The sequence below is a fragment of the Cydia strobilella genome, chromosome 4, assembly GCF_947568885.1.
Source record: "Cydia strobilella chromosome 4, ilCydStro3.1, whole genome shotgun sequence".
Taxonomy (NCBI): domain Eukaryota; kingdom Metazoa; phylum Arthropoda; class Insecta; order Lepidoptera; family Tortricidae; genus Cydia; species Cydia strobilella.
The window spans coordinates 19,608,171-19,629,260 of NC_086044.1; the positions used below are offsets into that span (position 1 = coordinate 19,608,171).

The 21,090-nt window shown below is 38.1% G+C and overlaps 1 protein-coding gene across 2 annotated transcripts in view; it reads right to left on the bottom strand.

Annotated features, from left to right (window-relative positions):
* LOC134740825 (zinc finger protein chinmo) overlaps window positions 1-21,090 on the bottom strand; it is a 125,134-nt gene that overhangs the window by 34,963 nt on the left and 69,081 nt on the right. For both annotated transcript variants that reach the window (XM_063673468.1, XM_063673467.1), the window contains exon 2: window positions 10,974-11,119. In XM_063673468.1, the coding sequence (XP_063529538.1) occupies window positions 10,974-11,094 (121 nt within the window). In that variant the 5' untranslated portion in view covers window positions 11,095-11,119. The remainder of the gene's footprint in view (window positions 1-10,973; window positions 11,120-21,090) is intronic.

Sequence of the window (21,090 nt, forward strand, 5' to 3'; positions counted from 1 at the left end):
CGGCGCCCGGATGCAAGTGAAAACGACATCAGTGGGGTGGGGAGCACGACTAACCCCGTTTCCAGGCTCACCCACACAACCCCACTGCGTGTAGACGACAACGCATCCCTTGCCAGACGTCTGTGTGCGCCCGCCCCGTTTCAAGGTCGACCGGGCCACGCTAGAGAGGGAGAGATACACACCCCCACTGAAAGTGCAAGCGAAATGTGCGAGAGAAAATCAATCTTGCACGGAGGGGGAAAGTGGGGGTACTGAAAAACTAGGTGAAGCGTTTCGGACGCCCGGGCTACGTGCGTTGGTTGGCGATGGTGGTCTTACGTCTGGCAAAATTGCAATCACGGACAGCCGGGCTATTAAAAAAAACCCGTACCTCTCCCCCCACTAGGTTTTTAAATATACCTACGTCGTTTCTATTTAGAGAGAAGAGATGTTTTGATCCTAAAGGGGTAAAAAATGTATGTAATGTTTATAAAAAAAAACTATTACAATTAAAACGAATCGCAAAACTAAACACAACAAAAAAATATAATTTAAAAAAAGTGGGAGTACGTAGCTACAGTTTATTAGGACGTTCGAGTCAGAAACTCCCTTCGCCCTTTATAACAGCACCTATTCAGGTATTTTTTTATGATTAAACGTGGGCCTTGTCTGGGTCTTGAGACAAATAAATAAATTCTTGCCACGCTCACCTTTTATACCACCTCTTACATAATACATCGCCTATAATGCCTTGTATTGGCGTAGCAACATGTTATGTGGAACTGGAAGTCGTTTCGTATTTATACAACACGAACCTTTGTTTAGGAATTAATATTGACAACGCATCACAATTTCCGAACGCCTAATTCTTTTCACATGTAAATTTAATAAATCATGCGTTTCATTAATATGAAAAGCTATATGTCACTTAATGCAAAATTATTAAGGGTCCCCGGCAAGCTCGGTTCTCCATACAAACGTAGTTCCGCTCTCATTTTAAAACAACTAGCTAGATTGCTCTAAAACTTTGTACTTACAATAGGATAAAGTATATGTATCTATCTGTAATTAGTTTATGTAGCTTCGGATACCATAGTTCAAAAAAATACAGCGAATTTAAGTCTTTCATACAAATAAAACTATGAAAACGGATTATATCATAGTTTTATTTCATGAGTAACTATCGCGATAACCGAAGACAATATTATCTTTCATACAAAATTAGTTTTTGCTCTATTTCGTTTGTTTTATACAACATATAACTGGACCTATATAAACTAATTAAAGACCTATATACGTCATGTATGTGCAAAGTTTCATTACAATCACACGCGTAGTTTTAAAAAGAGAGCGGAACTACGTTTGTACGGGAAGGTGCAATTCGGCTGAGCTTAAAGCTCTTAAAGCGGAATATGGTTTTCGCGAAGAGTTCGTTTAAAATAGAAATAAAAGAGACACGCAGGAAACTCACACCAGCTTAATAAACATTAGAGTTTTGAATGATTCACGGTTAGTTTTACTAGACTGAAGGTAATCACGGTCTATATCCCGGTCAATATAAGTCTAGTTAATAAACATTGTAAATTAACATGTCGAGCGTTTTCGACTTAAAACACGTGAGTGACCCGTTATTAATATATTTAACATTGTAAATTAGCGTTAAAACTTTGTAACTTTTCGTGATTCTCTACTGATTACTTTATTGCGTAGCATTTCGTGAAGTTACTTTAGACACTCAACAAGTCAGAAGTCGCAGCAACTTTCTCGTTTTATGTTTACGAGGACATCAAAGACGTCGTACAGCCGTACGCGCATTTAACTATGGAAGTAATAACTTACGGAGAAGCTTACCCTTAAACAAAAGGGTGGAAATAAAACAACTTGTAAAATCTTAAGCAATCAAGTAATTAAAAAGTTAAAACAATAACCTATAACGAGTGTGCACCCCACCCGCGATTATCTGTTTCGTTAAGGTAACAACAACCCTAACGCACATCCCTAAATGCAATTAACGGCCACGACCCTGCAACCCCCTAAAGGGTTAAAAATTTGTGCCTCCGGTCACCATGCAACGCATATTACTCCTGGGAGTTATGGGGTGGCTTTGTTTTACGTATAATGCACTCAAGTATATGTAGCTAGAGGGGGAGCGTTGGTGTGGTACCAACTCCCCCGAACCCCCCTTTTCCCATCGTTTGGCGAACCGCACCAACACCTTGATTTTCGACGTTAACCTAAAACCAACCATGTGATAAACGCCACTTTAATGTGCGGTAGATTATGAAGAAATGCCTCTAATTCACGTCAGTCGCGACGGCAATGTCAGTATAAAAATGAACTGGTCTATTATGGTTTTAGTTATCCGTTTACGAGTCTGGATTTCAATAATAATTTGCTAAGTATTTTTGGAACGAACCCACAATTCGTCATGATTACGTAAGTACTATAATAATGTAAATATCGTAAATTTGAAACTCATAAATATATGTCAATATGAGAGGGAACTCTGTAGGCCGAGCACATGATTGACGCGACAGTATTTCGCCGCGAGATAGACTACTTGTCTTTTACTAACTGTATGAATTAAAGGGGGACGGGTAGTCTATGTCGCGGCGAGATACTCTCGCGCGAATCATGTGCTAGCCCGGCTGAAGTCTCCTACGTTACGAATTATGAGTGCAATAGATCTGGTTGATTTTAGTAGTAGTGGTAGTAATCACTTTATTGTACACAGCACTGGTTTACAAGAATAAATTACAGTAATGGAAGTACAAAGGCGAACTTATCCCTATAAGGAATCTCTTCCAGCTAACCTTCGAGTAGATGAGTGGAAAACTAGTCAGGTCAGATAGACAATAACAATGTACAATTATATTAGATTATTTTAAACCGGGTCACTCACGTATTATTAAGTCGAATAGCTCGACATGTTTCGGTCCAATTTAAACAACAACATGAAAACAAACACATGTTTGAAACATGTCGAGCTATTCGACTTAATAATACGTGAGTGACCCGGTTTAAAATAATCTAATATGTTTGAGTCTCACGTGAGTTTTATAGTTAAAATGTAGAATGATATTTAAAAAAGTTAACTACACATAAAATACATACTAGCATACATACATAATATCATACTAAATATATATGATAATATATATAAATATCACAAGTGTAAAAAAAAAAAAGTTAGTACTTAACCAGATCACGTTGAATGGGAAGCTAAATCTTCTTCAGATTAGCCTTGAGTGACGCTACAGATTGGGACTGTTTGAGCGACAGGGGCAACTCGTTCCACAACTTCACAGCGCGCACCGTGAAAGAATTTGCATACGTTCGCGTCTCATTAGGAGGAATAGCAAGCGTGAGATTAGAACTAGATCGTAAGCGGTGATCACTGCCTTCAGCCAGATAGTTAAATCTTTCCGTTAGGTAAGATGGGGAACGGGGGTTAAAGAGTATATTGAATAGCGACGACACGACATGCACATCTCTGCGTCGGCGGATCGGTAACCACCCGAGCTGGGAGCGAAAGTTGGAGATGTGATCATATTTACGGAGTCCAAATATATACTTGATACAAACATTTTGTAAACGCTCAAGTTTATCCAGCAATTCCTCATTAAGATCCAGAAACGCAATGTCACCATAGCCTAGAAGATAAGAGCAAGAGAAAACGGGCAAGAGTCAGTTTAGTATGAAGACGAAGAAAATTCTGCAGCCGTCGAAGAGAGTGGAGGGATCCAAATACGTTTTAACTCACCACAGCAACATGGGGAGACGAAGAAACTGTCTGATCCATGGTGATACCCAAATTTCGGACAGTAGAGGAGTAAGGGATATTAGTCCCATCAAACAAAATGTCTACTACCATGTCCGAAAGCATTCCTACAATCTACATAATAAGGACTACCGATGACAATCGCCTGCGACTTCCGAGCATTTTTTTTTTCGTGTTGATTGTAATCGATCATACTAAATGCACTAATAAAATATCATTGCTCTAGATAATTTGTTCAATCTGAAACACATTATTGATCTAAACACCGAAATTGAGCTATAAATAGGACGTAAACCCCCTTTTATTGAACGTAAAACCTGAATCGCCTCTCCTCATCAAGTATTCAAGATTTGGCGACGCACTATTCAATGCCTGTTTAAATTTTTAAGCCTCGAAGCCCTTGGCGGCTGTTTAATCTATTAGTGTATCGTAGCTACGTTTTGTTATCATTTCAACTATGATTAGGTACTTGAGTTTATCTAATGAATAGTAATGATCGATGTGCAGTTTTTGAATTCGGAATCGATTGGCTTATATGACAATATAAAGGAAATACTGTATCGCTAAAACAATCTATTTCAGTAGGTACCTACCTACTACTCGTATTAATATACCGTAGATTATGAGATCGTCTCGAACGAGCACACTTCAAACCAAATATTGTATCAACTTCTACCAGCAGCAGACGCCGAATATATTGAAACGTATTGTCGCAAGGTATCGCCCGACTCGCACGTAGTTGCCCAGAATAAACAATCCAATATTTGCCACCTAAACCTCCGCCCGCCCCACATTTGAATAAATGCACGCACGAAATTCACACCAGAAAGTGAAACCGTAAAAATGATGCAAAAGGACCGAGTCTTTCCAACTGGCTGTCGGTTTGACACAGTGTGAGTGTAATCAATTCTGTGGAGAGGAATTTTCGAGAGCCGCATTAGGCTGTGTTAAGCGTTATGTGACTCCGTGCAATCCGTGTCGGCAGCTGGAATACGGCCAAGTCGAGTGGGGGAGTTTGGGAGGTTTTGGGAGGGTTGGTTGCCTCGCGACACATATAGCGGCTCGGTCGATAAGGGAAGCTAGCCGCGCCGATGCGTTCGCCGCCGTTGTCGAAACGCATATAATGCGGTACTTGGAAATTTAAAACTGAAAAATGTTGGCGCTAATTTCTAAGTCGCGCGGCAGAGCAGCAAAAAATTGTATTCTTCCACAATTGTATATTCCGTCACAAACAAAAGACAATATACAACAGAAGTACTTTATTAGAGTATTGCCATATTAAGCAGAGTTTGACTTCGATACAGTTAAGTGATCTAATATCATCGTAGCGTTCGTAAACAACAATCTAGTACATGTCCATGCATCCTACTGCATGATAAACAAGTCATTACCTACGGAGAATTTTCAAAGCATGGTTATCATTATGCGGAAGCAATATTGACACGAGTAGGAACTAAATAGATACGTGTTGGAGCAAAGAGCGACTGTATAGACCTTAGTAAAGGAACATTATAACGAGAATTCGAACCGGCCATGCAGAATAACGAGATTCACCCCAACCTCAGAGGTAAGTGCCAGAATAGATCCAGCGAATATCCGACGTGAGGTAGATATGGAAGTTTCTGTGATATACTGTATAACTTTGGCAAAATTGGTGCACTGCGTAACAAGCTTAAAAACATGAATTGTATGTATTTACTTTACCTGCATTCAAATTACAAGTTTAATTAAAACCATTTTCCAATATATTTTTTGTTTACTTTTGAATACTAATTTTGTGAATAGTGGCAGCATCAAATGCATGAGTATTGACAAGAAGACTACCATAAAGTATTGCCACAATTTGAAAATAAATTTCAATTCCCAAAAGCCATCTCCACATTAACAGCAAACATTTCTACAGCCCAGTCCTCGGTGGGTGGCTCCCCCCACCCTCCCCTTCCCACTGCGTCTAGCGCACTTGTTCGGCTCGACCTCGAAAAGTTACGACTGGAAACCTTACAGGAAAAACTCTTATAAAATCCATTGAAACAGTCCTGCAAATTAACTGCAATCAAGTCGTCATTGTGAAGTAGAGTAGGGTCAAAAAGTCGTCGAAAAAAATCTCAACTTTGTTAGCTTTCCGATGTTTAACAATGGCATTGCGGGAAATTTCTTTACGTTCGTTAAATGTGAGCTTTTCAAATTTCATCATTGAGCTTGTTAAAGTTTGCAACGAGTAAGTTCATGTTTCTTGTTATTATCAATTGTAAATAATTTCTTTGCATCCTTTTAACGTGGGTTCTTGGATAACAATTCAATTCAGCTTCTTCACACAAATTGGCTAGAGCCTACAGCGTTTACTTTGAAATAAAACTGCAGTAAGTTCATGTTTCTTGTTATCAACACGAAGAGTATTAAAGGCGCTGCCATCAAAGTCGGCAATGTTTACGGGAGATGACAACAACTATCTCGGCTATTCCTCGGCAACACATTCATGGGAGACGTGACGAGGTTTAATTAACACCCGAATTTGAATAGAAATGCCTACCCGCATACTATATGCACAAAGCTTCGCAGTGTAAGTTTACAGCCTTATTAAAGAAGCCCCCAGGTGAAATTTAATACCTGAACGTTTTACAACCGCCGAATTTATGCCGATGAAATATTACGGCGAAGTTTTCGCGACACATTTGAAAATACTGTTTAGTAGGAAAATATTACAAATTTTGCAACTCAACGGTGAATAATCTTTGAGTCATTTACACGTGTTCTGTTCAAGGAAAACGCAATAACATGATAACCTGTGCATTCAACTATCTGATATTTCAAGGCCGTTTTTTTCGAGATACTGAACTTGTAAATATTTTCCTAATAAAACTAAAGTTGAGGCCAATTCGAACATACACTGACATCATAATGATATTTAAATGATGTAATTTAGTTATCGTGCGTCTCGCTCGCGTCAATACATGTACGGACAAGTATAGGAACGAAATGCACTATAACTAAATGACGTCATTTTGATGTCAGTGTACGTTCGAATTGGCATGGTTGTTAGTTATGTAACACTCAAATTTATATCGACAGCAATAAAATCAATGATGTTTAAATCAACATCATTATCAAAGTCCACCCTTTTTTCTTCAATATCTGCAATAGTTACATATACCTTATCAAATTTAATACACACACCGTAAAAATAATACACACGCCAACGTCAAGGCCAATTGGGAAAAAGTGCAAAATTTATCGCAAACGATGTCAACGACCTTTTTATCATTTTAGCAAGATTTCGTGTACATGCATCTACGCACAACGTTCGAATTAACATTGTGTTATGAATGTCGTGATAATACGGAGATAATAATAATAATTTACAACTTTTACGACGTTACATGTACAATTGTACAGGCACATCCAGGGGCCCATTTCTTGAACGATATTAGACTAATATTATTATTCCACGAACTGTCAAGTATGGGTTACCATGGCAACACACTAATAATATTGGACTAATATTGTTCGTGAAATGGGCCCCTGTTCGTGGACTAATAATATTAGTCTAATAACAAAATTTAACAATGGTTTGCTAAGTTTTATGAATAAGGGGGTTATCCGAAAAGTTATCGAACCGTAAATTTTCTTAAAAGATTCGCTGGAAACTGATTTTCTTTAATTGTTCTACTCAATTTGAGCATTTTAACTAAAAAAATGGATGGATCTAAAATTAACCATGTCTCAACTATTGTATATTTTAAGTTTTTTTTAGGGTTCCGTACCTCAAACTAACGTACCTCAGGAAAAAAATGGAACTCTTATTTATAGGATCACTTTGTTGTCCGTCCGTCTGTCTGTAAAGACCCTTTATCTCGGGATCGCGTTGAGATATTATCAAGTTGAAATTAAAACCATATACTATATCGTCTATAGTCTCTTGAAGATGTGAAAAAATCAAAGTTCTAAGTTAACGTAAATAAAAGATACGGCCGTTTATGCCGAAAATAGTACATTTCGATGCTAGTGCGGAAAGTATGTCATTACTTCACGAGTACCAAGATATCTTGCCACGAGCCGTAGGAGACATTTCCGCACGTGTATCGAACGACGTTTTTTAATACAGTTGCGAAAAAATAAGAAAAGCAACAAGTAAGGAACGGAATTCGAAACTTTTATATTATTAATTCTGTGACATCATTGACATTGACATTTTGAAGAAGTGTTTTTCTAGCTTTTATTCGACTAGAATAGATTTTGTTATTATTATTGAACCCACTTCAATGAAAGTTTTTTTTTTTCAAATGCATGTTCTAGACAGAAACAATTGTAAATATTAAAACATTGTACTATTCTTACCTAAATATCGTTATTTATGATTATTTGTGTATCGTATATTTATAAAAACAATGTCGAATGTTGCCTATGGAAACTTAAAACATTCTTGCAGTAAGAAAATACGCCTCTTCTTTGACAGGCGTTCCGTTCCATTCAGACAACTTATTAAGAACGGTTTTTCAACATTAAAAAATAAACGTGTTATAATACTTATAATGATGAAGAGGTAAGTAATAAAATATGAAATATGCATATTTTTCGTATTCTTACATTAACAGTAGGTTTTTATGTTGATTACGACGTTTAAATGAAACTAATATTAACACTCATCAATAAGTAGTCATGAATTGGAACAAGTAAAAATTTAAAAAAATTGGAAAAGTAAAAAGCACTAGTTTGCGAAAACCAACTTTCCGCACGCTAAACAGCCACGAAAAGTAGCACTTTTTGAGCAACTGTATTAAAAACGTATATTTCGACACTCAAGGGAATCAAAATTTAAAGGGTACTTCCCGTTGACCTAGAACTATGATATTCTGCAAGTTATATCGTCTTATAACGTTATTCATAAACGTGTTACATGCCAGAATTAACTATGAACCGTTTGTTTTTATTTCATTTTGACCTTTGTATTTGTAAGAAAAGGATAAAACATAATTTAACTAAATCAGGTCCGTAAAGTTTTATGAATAATAAAGGGGGTTACATTACAAGTACAGGAAAAAAAATGTTCGGAACCCTCGGTGGGCGAGTTCGACTCGCATATCCGGTTTTTTATAATTCACTTGCCATATTAAAATTTTAGCATTTTCGCAGCCTTCAAAGATGACCTCGACTAAGCAAATTGACGTTTAAACAAAACAGTTTTTTTTAATGAGTATTTACTGTATATTATTTTAAAAATATATTTATGCGCGTGTAAAAACGTTTTAGTTAAAAACGTTTTAAAGCTAATTACAAAAATACTACAGTAGCCATCAGATATATCGGAGCGACCAAGGTGTTCACATATATCTGAACAAGCACTATAACGCCTTGACCATAGAGGCGTGTTCAGATATTTGTGGACACCTTGGCCGCTCCGATATACCTGATGGCGACTGTACTACTATCCTGTATCATTATATTACGTGAACCTGGATAAGTGGGACGTGGGACTTCAAGGGACGAGCAAATTTGTCTCAGTTAAAGAGGTATTCCACTTACCCAGGGTTTCAGTTAGCCAGGTACAAAATCGAAAGTGCTAATCCCAGTTATAGAGGTCTGTTTTGTCTCACTAGCAGAGGTAATTCAGTACTAAAGTGTCGCGACCGCACTATGAGTCCCAGCTATAGAGGTTTCCCACTTATCCAGGTCCCACTTAACCAAGTTTCACTGTAATCGTTTTTAGAGTTCCGTACCCAAAGGGTAAAAACGGGACCCTATTACTAAGACTCCGCTGTCCGTCTGTCCGTCTGTCACCAGGCTGTATCTCATGTACCGTGATAGCTAGACAGTTGAAATTTTCACAGATGATGTATTTCTGTTGCCGCTATAAAAACAAATACTAAAAACAGAATAATATTAATATTTAAATGGGGCTCCCATACAACAAACGTGATTTTTTTGCTGTTTTTTTCCGTAATGGTACGGAACCTTTCGTGCGCAAGTCCGAATCGCACTTGGCCGGTTTTTTTTTATAAGCTACCTTCATTTACATTAAGGGCTGTCAGAAACTCGGCCGCATCCCTCGAGTCTCTTGAACCATGGCCGCGCATTTTCAGATGGTTGAGTTCTCTCAAGTCATCGTGACTCATCAGTCCTGCCTACATTATGTGCAGGAAAATAAAAGAAATATAACGTTTAAACCGTACTAGGTTCTTGAATATTAAAAACAGTGTATGGCATACCTACATAATCTTTCGGGGAAGTAGAAGATAATATATTTTGAACGTTTTTTACTACAATTATTGAGCTTGAAATCTCATAGTTGTATAATATTGCCTATCGAGATAGATATTTGTTGAGATTCAGAATTTTTATACTTCACGTGAATAGTGAATTTCCCTTAAAACCAAGTGTCACAATGTATTAGAACTCCTTCCAAGATTAGAATTTTATTTAAGAAACGAGATCTTATCTAACCTATCACAAAAAAAAAGTTAGAAAGGCGTTGAAGAGTATACTCTAAAGATATACATTGCTCTCCCGTATGCGGCTAATATAACACTGCCGCGAATCCGCACGCCGCTCCGATGCGTGAGAGAAACATCACTATGCGAGTATATAGCGATGTCCTGCTTGCACAAAGAAACGGTATGCTGATACGCATCTATTGTAAAGAGCCCAACGGCACGCCGCACTCGCCAGCTTTGCCACCGGTTGCCTTCACTGCGGTCCTGAAACCCAGCCCCGCTCAAACGGTATCAGCGGGCTAGGGATCGCAAGGTTTATTAGGGAGGTAAGGGAAATAAGTTTCCTCAGAGTAGTGTCCAGAGTCCGGACAGCCGCTGGCGAGGCTGCGGAAGTAGTGCTCCAGTATACCTGTGGCTGGCCTTATAGCCCTGAGGCGGCCAAGAGGGGTTTTTAGTTGGTTGGTAAACCGTGGTTCTCATGAGCCTATACGGGAGTCCGACATAACCATCCCAGGCTCGTCCCCGTGCCTGGATGGTATGCAAAACGCATTTTCCCCTCTAAAAAAAAAACGATCGTTTGGATACCGGCCGGTAGTAAGCAGACACTCATCCGACACTCCATCGTCCATAAAATGACGAAGACATGACCACCCCACGGTGATGGGGTGCGACCCTAAACAGTTGTAACAGTCCAAAGACGGAAACAGCCGCTCATATCCCTCAGAAAGATGCATCGAATGAAACCCCACCATATTATAACGACCGCCTTAGACAAAGAGACTCACCTTCGCAGTACAGTGTGACGTCGGCGAGACTCTCCGAGTTCCAGAGGTTCGCGAACGACGTGGCCAAGTTTGAACCGAAGCTGTTCCATTTGAGGCAGTACTGCTGCTGCTGAGAGTCCATGCCCGGGCCGCCTCGGTTACCTTCCCTGTAACCAAAATACTATTTTCAAAGTGTGCCCAAAATTGAAAACCATAAAACCATATAGGTATTTCAACAACTATACTATAGCCCACAAGTTCAGTACATAATTAAGCATGCATACCAATTTTTAGTTTTATCTGGGTTTTTTCACCCATTTATGGAAATTGTTGCCTCAGAACTGCGTCATTCAAATTATATAATCACAACTAAACGAAGATATTCTAGTTGGTTTTGGACGATAGTTGATGGGAGATTTTGGACTATAGTTGAATGGTTTTACGGTTATCAGTATGTATTATTTAAGAGTCTAAAGCGTCCCACACCTGAACAAAAGCCCCTTTTTTATTTCTCGACGTATATCTTTAGCAGTTATCCACCAGTCTTCATCAAAGGCGTTCAGTTCGTCACGCTATCTCCAACAACATTTATCGTATCGCCGATTTAAAATAAAGATGCATATAGAAATATCTATATATTTAAATCCGAATGTATCATATAATGATCTCATTTATGAAGTGACGACGAATGTAAAGTGTAAGGCAGACAGTAGAGACGTGAGACGCGACACCTTTTTAACGAGATTTCATACAAAATGCACAGATGCGTCGCGACGCAAAACTTTTAGAAATAACGGGGCACGAACGGGCACACACGTGCTCTGTATATTCTAAATATCTGGTTCAAAACGCGACGGGGTACCTCAGGTAGGTTTAAAGAATCATAAACGACATTGTCTCGATTTTCATAGCCCTCATTTGTAATTAAATTAGAGTATTTAACAGTCCGCTAATGCATATCCCCTTTAACTTCACGTAAGTTCTAAATTAGATACCTAAGAGAAGTTTTACTAGAATCTAGACAAAACCTCTCACAAGTGTCAGGAATGACACTTTGTTTGGCTGTCGTAAAAGTGCTCTCCAAACTATAGCCCCAATTGAACATTGAAGGCCTCGGCCTTTTAGTTTTTCCACTTAATTCTAGTTAACACGGGGGTTATTAAATACTGAATTATTAATCCTGTATTAAAAAGTTAGGCACCCACTTAAAACCTAACGACACTCAGATTAGAAAGTCTTGTTTTGTAAAATGTAAATATTAAAGCCTCCGGAGGCTAATCTGGAATTACCAGGAGGATAATTTTGTCGGTTAGACTTTAATCTGCAAAGTGCTTCTATTATGCTATATTTCACGGGTCTGTCTAAAAGATGGGATGACATAATAAATAGTTACTAGACACAGAATAACAGATTATCAAATGTATCTTTGAAATAAATTTATAATATCATCAAGGGACAAAGATATGTATGGACTAAGTAAACTGTAGTGCTGTATTCTCACCTATTCCACAAATTCACCAAAATAAATGTTGCAAACATGAGGTACATTTAGCGCTCAAAACTATACGACAAAAATCAGTCAATTCTACCTTTTCCCCTGAAAAGTGCCCAAAGCCCTTTACACAAAGCTAAAAAGCAGCAGTAAATCTATTATTAAAAGGGCCTACCGACTTTGCATATGAAATCCCTTAAAAATAAAATCAATGTACCAGGTAAGCCTTCGGGCGCGGGGCGGAAGGTGGCTCTGCCCAAGGTCGCAGGGTGAACAACCGGTGCATGATCGATACCGGGCCAGGGTACCATGAATATGTAATGACGGTGACCGGTAGTTCCCACGGTTCAGCTCCGGTGCGTATGGAGTTCAAATTGGTGCCGACAAGTTTTGGAGAAATATTGGTGGAAAGGGGAACTTGTAGTGACAGAACTGGTAAGGAGCATTGAAGGTACTGATGCAGTTTGATCCTAAAGCAACAAGTATGTAACATGGTTCTGTACTGGAACGGTGTCAAAGGGATGTTACTAATTTAAGCCTCCGCTGACCGTTCGTCTGTAAACATGCTGGATTGTATCTCATCAATAGGTAAAACGATGTAGTTTTCATATTTATTGCCTCTATACTAGTAATAACAATTGATAAAAATAATATTAAATTAAACCTAAGGAGGACCCAAGCATTTGCTTTCGGAAAACACCATTTAATGAAGTGGAACTACTAAAGAAGACCATAAGATAATAGCATTTTAATTTATTTGTGAAGTCAGTTCTTTTCTTAGTAAATGTTATAATATATAACTTTTAATTAAAAATTAGTATCAAACTGGTGTGGAAAATCAAAATATAAAATCGATCAAGTGTAAGTGGAACTTAAAACAAAAAATTAATAAACTAGACGTTATCGTAGATTTTTAAAAGTGATATTAATATGCATTAGACGTTATCGATGACGATATGTTATAGGCATAACTGAAACATATTTCATTATCAGTAATATGACCGTCTTAGGTCCAAGGGTATGTATACAAGCTCTCTCGACATTGGTGAAACAAAAGGTGTATTAATAAACGATGTTATTGAGAATATTAGGCACGAGACGACCGCCATAATCTGTCACGAAACAATAGTTTGAAGGATCCCAAAGGTCACCAAATACCCTGTATATAGAAACTATTTAGGCCTCAAGCTTTTAGGTGAAGTTTTACCAATAAAAGGTGGTACTTAACATATCGTATTACTGTCCTTCAGGGCAGACACAGTAACACCCATGAGAGCGTATAGAATAAATCGTCAGGTAACAACCAAAACTCACTAATTACTAAAAAAATCATTAAACAAAAATCAACCTTATTTAGACGTTAATATGGTTCACTATGGCTATTAACTCGTAGTAGTAATAAGTGAGTTTTGGTTGTCACCTGACGAAATGTATGTAGTAGTTTCGGAATAAGTGGTAAGAGTTTTTCAACTGCGAGCATACCAATTGTTTGACTTTCGGGCAACAAATACAACATAGGAAAGCATATTTACAACGGGTCTTATCTATTTAGTAAGTATGTGTCCAAAAGCCTCATGTCATTCATAGGTAATGAATGAGAATGGCGTGAACATAATTAGGTCGTCTCCTACTATGTCGGGAATTGTTACTAGGTACTTTGGTAAATATTATTTGCCTTCTGTCATGGACCGCATTAGGCACCCGAAATGGACTCGCGCTAAATTCCATGGGAAAATCATTGAAACTTATATAATATTTAAAGCAATATTTTTAACCCTGCATGAGTTATTTCCCATATGCTTAGAACTTTACCGAAAACCGCTTTCCCTCTTATTCATAAAACTTTACAAGCCTCAATTAGTTGATTTATGTTTTATCCCTTTTCTACATATATATAAGTGAAAATGACAGATTATTATCAAATTAAGGCCTGTAGCGCATTTATCAATAACGTCATTTGACTATAAACGTTTATTAAATACGGTAATTGTTCTAAAAAGGCATGCACAAGTGCTTGTTTTTCCATCATTATCTATCCCTCGAACTATACCAGTTATTTAATACCAATCAATCTTACTGAATGTGTTACCTCACGGGGGAAGTGCGAGTAGTTTACCCTCACCCCCCAAGCGATCATTAGTACTTATTACACCCCACCGCATCAAAGTTTCCTCCCTACCACCCCCAATTTGTACAGCTGTGCAAGGGTTTAAGTAGCAAATCTGGCAGGTATCTGAAATTAAATTGTTACCCTGTCTATTTTAAAACTTAATTACTGGGGAGTGACTAAGTGTCGTAAACAAATAACGACCAACAATCCTTGTTTACGAGGCCAATTCGAACTTACAAATAGATGTCAAATGGATCCTTTTTTGTTATGACTCGCTAGATTTCGCTCTAAATTATATATGTGTGCAAGCGAGATGCGCTGCAAGGAACATATCAATAAAAGATTTTATAAGGTCAAATGCAGCTACAGGTATTCTTTGACGCTAGCGAAACTGATTGAAAAATTAATTACTAATTGAAGAGTCTGTGAAAAATATTTCGGTGGAAAATATAAGATTATAGAAACTCCAGAAACTCCAATCCTATTTTGTAAAATGAAGCTGTGGCAGTAATGAGCAGCCGGTCGTTCGCGTTGCTTTTTCAATACGAGCTTTCTGCCCCCACATCGTTTTCTGAGGATTTTCCTTATCTCTCCCTATGGCGATTAACGTTTGAAATGTCCGACCCCGTTTCGTGAATTTTGGGAGTACTTGAGATTATCACGGATAAGACGGTACTCGTTGTGGGCGTTGGTTTTAAAAAATGTTGCTATGCAATGTTGGAAGCAATTAGGCCTAGTAGATAATATTAGGACATTTTTCGCTAGAATAAATTCAGGGGGTAAGTTTAAGAGAACCAATTTCGAGAGTAATGATGTTAAAGATTTAAAAATAGTATGAAGATAAATAACTAATACACCTATAGATACAACGCATACATAGTTTTTGGGTCTATTCTCAAATCAGTAAATTCACGTATTGCACATATATTTAGATAATAATTGGATCTAATTGGAAGAGCTTGTAAGTACTAAGAGAGATGAAAATCTAAAAGACAAACGACTATGCAATCTTATCAAAGAAACAATCATCTGAATTTTTTTATTACATAAACAAATACTTAAACTATCTACTCACTTCCCACGCCTACGTTCGTTGCAATATGACATTTCGGAAAACGTGTGATATATAAAGGTATCTTGCACCTGTTACCAAAAGCGTGACTGTAATAATTTACGTACAGGCTTCGTAGGCCGAATGCAGTCGATACCGTATCGATTAGATACTCGGCTAACTGTACATTGGACGCGAATATTTGCACCTTACTCCGTTGTAATAAGGGCGAGACGTGTATACATGTTTGGGCGCACATTTGCATGCGTGCACGTATAGGCGTCCAGTGTAAGCTGGTATTTCATGGGAGACTGTAGGTATTGATAGTGAGGTTTATATCAGGGAGGGGGAGAGCTGGTTGCGCTGGTCGGTGAATTTCGGCTACGACCCGGTTCCGGCATGCAGCACACGCGCAAGCGTGATGTGCGGGGCGCGCGGGACGTTGCATCGAGTTGCGCAAAGTGCGTCGTTGCAACGCCTCCGTGTTGCCTGAGGCCCTACAGCGAAAAATGAAAATCGAACTTTCATTATCTGCTTCTCTATCGCTCTTGCATATTCGAACAATAGAGAGGCAGACAAATGAATGTCTCTGGTATTGAGTATTCTGTACTAGTAGATGGAGATTGCATATGTATAATTAGTCTAAAAACCTTTTATCTCACACAATACCTGAAAGATAAGCTCCCTCGCGAAAAATACTTTAAAATGTTTTCCTGTCACGTGAAATCATTCTAAAAATTAACATTTATTGTACCTAATGATAATTATATAAATGACATCATAATATGATGATGAGCCTATTTTTTTTTGATTATGATTAGATATTATCTAATCATAATCAATGAAAAAATAGGCTGTTTATTGATTTTAGATATAAGCATAATGTACTGATTCTATTTAATGTAATCAATTTGACAAAAGTTTCCAAATATGTAATGAAATCAGTATTAAAATTTAATAAACTCATGTATTATTCATGAAATAATTCAAGTAGTAATGGCAACATCGTATTGTAGGTAATTCGAATAGAGGATAGGAAAGCGGCAGTTACATGAACATCAGGTCAGAACCACGAACAAAGAAAGAAGCATAAACTTTAAATTACGTACAAATACATGAACCCTAAAAACAATACACTCCTATTTGTGAGCAGTCGTGTAAAACGGGAAGCGCATGATAATAAGAAGAAATCCCACTTAATGCTAAATCTAAAAGAACAGAATCCCACGGAACTTTTCATTTCGGGCGTAATATCACTTTGGAGTGAGATTTCTCTACCGTCACACCTATAAAAATAGCCGATTGCGTGCAATTTCTTCCTAATTTCAGTTAAAGTAAAAGTTTCAGTAAAAACATGATAAGAAAACCAGAAACAACTAAATGGATAAGTTAGAGTTGGGTTTTTTGACATTTGATAAGGTGGCAAATAAGACCGGATAGCTGTCCATATTTTGTTAGTACATCTTAATTAAAACTTATAACTAGGGTAACTTAAAAATAAACTTAAATAACTATCTTAGGTACTAAAGATAAATGCAGAGGACCAGTGCCCTACCAGTCCACTGTCCCATCTCTCAGCCACAACGACCAGTATGATCAGAGACCCATTTTGCCCATTTACGCACGTCTTATTAGAAAAACCAGAGATAATAATTATGTTTAAAGCTATGAAAAGCAGGAAGATTGCAATAGGAAAAGTATGGTACTAGTAAGTCATAAGCTTCACAGATTATTACCTTAATAGGTTATAACCAAATGGTACATCGTGCTAAAATGAATGACAAAACGCTTAGTTACGTAAGAAAGTCTGAAACTATTTTAATTAAAACTTAGCGAATGCAACCCATTTTCCTAAAAGTATTTTATAAAAGTTTTGACTGCATAAACATGCAACTGTACTACACATTAAGCAATACGAATGAAATCTACGTTCTTACTTCTATCAAAATGCGTAATAAGCAGGTACATATATCTAACGGTTTCTAAACAAAGGCTTGCACTACGCACAGCCTCTACTAGCATTCTTATTCTGCGAATCAACGCACAAAAATTTCTAAACTGCAAGAGAATTAGTCCAAAAATGTTGGTATGAGCAGACTCGTTACAGTTTTATCCGAGTTTCGTAACCGGAATATACGTACAAATACTGCACACTTATCCCTTGTTCCCCCTCGCTCGTATATCTTACGACTACTCTTGAAGGATGTAAATTGTGTCTTATCACGGTGCGGTAAGGTGGATAGTCGTGTTAATTTACGTTTCATCTTTTATTATGGTAGCAATAGATTGTCTTTGTAACTAGAGTATACGTAGTCGAATTTAACGATGCTCTAAGAAGTGTTCATTGTTTGTTTCGTACTCGTACTATGCTCTTGCTCTGTTCACATTTGTGGAATTGCTACTTAAACGGCGTTTACGCGCCGTGGGAGCTTTGGGCTAATTGCATTACTTACATTTGTGAGATTACTGATTTGTAGCTTTATTAAACTTTCCGAGAAACAATTTAATTTGTCCTTTTATGGGTTTTAGAAACTACTTATAAATTCACTGATGATGACGTATGTACCTACACAGTTTTGTCTCGAAAACGTCGGTTTATGGCAAAAACAGTTTTGCCATACGCTAAACGCGTTAAACGCTATTGTATTTTTTCGTGTGTTGCACAATAAAGATTGCTAAAGTTTCTATGATAATAATAAAAACTTATTCCCAAAAGATGAATCTCTACTAAAGTACCTAATTTACCAAAATCGTCAACAATTATCTGTCACGAAATCATATTCTTCAAACCGACCATGGACAAAAAGCGTTCTAAAACAAAAGAAAGCGCATACTTCCATTCCTAACCGCAATAGCTACCATACCTATCAAAAAGTCATAAATCGTTAAAGGGCTCGTGTAGAGATACGACCTTTTGATAAAACCTCGTAGAGCGGGTCACCGCGTCACTGCGTCATCATGACGGAGAAATGCATTCTGTTGTGAAAGAGAGGCGCGGCACTCCGGATGACCGCCGATGCGTACACGCATCCGTTTTAAAACTAACCTTTACATCTAAGACCCACCATACTAGATGAAGCTCTACGACATCTGGTCGGGTAGTCGATGCGTCCTGCGTTACTTGAGCTCTTTTTCCTTAAAAGTTAAGTGCGTCTGAGGTTTTTTAGTAACTGGACCCTTTAGTACTTGCGTTTGGTGCCGTTTGCTCTGAGATTATGTAAACTAGTGGGTTTCGACATAGACGCTCTCATACAAAACGGGTTTTCTAATTATTAATTTGAATTTGGCTTGCATCCGCATGTTTAGTCTTGTAAGGTTAATTGGCCGTTTTATCAATTATATCTGTTAATTTAGACAGTGGATAATGTAAATGTAAGGGTGTTTTCACATGCAGTTGATATAATTTTACGACAAATTTTTTTTTTTTACTTCTCCGATACGCAGATGAATGTAAGTCAGCTGACGTTTGTAAGTCAAACTCTACCTACTTACTTTACTGAAATTCGTGAATTTCGCGAAGTAAGTTAAATTATTATGATTAAATGTGTAATGTTTATTTCTGTCATACGTTTATTTTTGTCATACATGTGCCTAGGTTTTTCATTGCAATTATATTAGGTATCCATCCGTTTTGATCTAGCGTGGGAACTACAGCTGCGTAAACATACTGAAAATTAGGAATGTACTAAAATCATTATAGACCGTTATATTTTCCCGTCCCCAAATTGTGTCGTCTTCAAGCAAAAGGTACCACTTTGTCGCTTGCCATAAGGACGCTCTGGCAGGTTATTCGTATAAAGATACTAGCAAATTTCGTCCTGCGACAGTGTGGTACCTTTTACTTGAAAACGTCACAATTAACAAAACGGGACACGTATGCCAATGTGTAACGTACGGTATTTAATGGCTATTTAAAAAGCAGGTAACTGCATATGTAACAATTGCAAACAAAACTTTCTATGACGCTTTTCCTGCAGTAGGTACGTACGTGCAAGGCCCGACAACGCCGTCAAAATAGAAAGTTGCACGCGCATTGCATCGCATCCATAGACTACCTCACACGAACTGCATTATGAAGCGCTTAAGGGGCCCACTGGCCCACCGGCCGATATCGGCATATGTCAGTTAGAACAAAAATTTGACAGTTCCGAACAACTGACAGGCCGATATCGTCCGGCGGACTGATAGTCAGTGTGTAGTTTAGGCATGACGTAGCTGCATTGCTACGTATGAAAAGGTTATAAACATGAAATGTTTTTTTGAGATATAAATCTATGTATATTATAAATAAGCCAAAAATAAATGTAATTCACAATTTTTGTCTTAAAAAAAGGGGGGAAGGTGTAGTGTAGACATGAGGCTGCATTGCTACGTATGAAAAGGTTATGTCTAATTTTAGAATTCAATATTAATTAATTATTGAATTGTTAAAATACATGGACCAAGGATAAACGTCGTGTCATATCAGGCGGTCAAACAAAAGGCTCAGGAAAGAGATACATGGAAATTGCTCCACCGACAAGAGCTAGGCTCTTAAATTAATGATGATGAAATGTCATCTAAATGCCGACGCACTTAGATGACTAGTATAGAAACCCTGCGCTTCTTCAATAAATCGATTAGTATGAACCAAGCTTCTGAGTATCAATTACTACTCCTAACGTCGCACAACATAAGTGGACCCCTTTAGGATGTTTTGAAACTGCTTCTGGGGGCCTAGCTACGATGATAATCGTTGATAAAAAACTCCAATTGAAGCTTAAATAATGTATTAATAATAGTCACGTAACTTTTCGTATAGCATGTCATCCCGATACCATTTTTTTTTTTCTTTTGGCGTTTGTCGATATGTGTTTGTCATCTTGGCTAGACCCCCCTGTTGCGGAAAAACAGCGTATCTTAGGTATTACATATTTCTTATACCTATTCACGGTGGCTAAAAAATAAGTGCATTCCCGTTGCACCACCCGTTACCGTGCCGCTACCGTGGTGCTACCGTTGCCGTGGGAGGTTTTGGGATTATACTGAGCAACTTTTACTATGGGACCAACCCCTAAATCGCGAAAAAAATTTGGCTGGCGACGGGAATTCACTTATTTTTTAGCCATCCTAAATCTGTAAGGGGGGAGGGGGTAGTAGGTACGCCAGGTATGCGACGCTGAGCCATTGGCCAACACCCCAAGTCCATCATACGAGTCCCAGTCGTCCCCCCTGGGCAATGCTAGTGGTTAGTACGGGCGTCGCCATGTTTACCAACATACCCCGGACCACTAGTAGCAGAGTATGAGGGCCTCGCCTGGTGTGGGCCACGCCAAGAGATGTGGCATCCCCACCCGCCAGGTGTTCCTTCCTTACCCTAGAATTCCCGTCTTTAACCTCTCGAACGCCGGAACGTGGAACCGCGCAGTGGGTATTGAAATTCTAATTAGTTGATAATTAGAGTTCAATGCCTGCTGGTGGGTCCGCGTTCCGGCTTTCGAGAGGT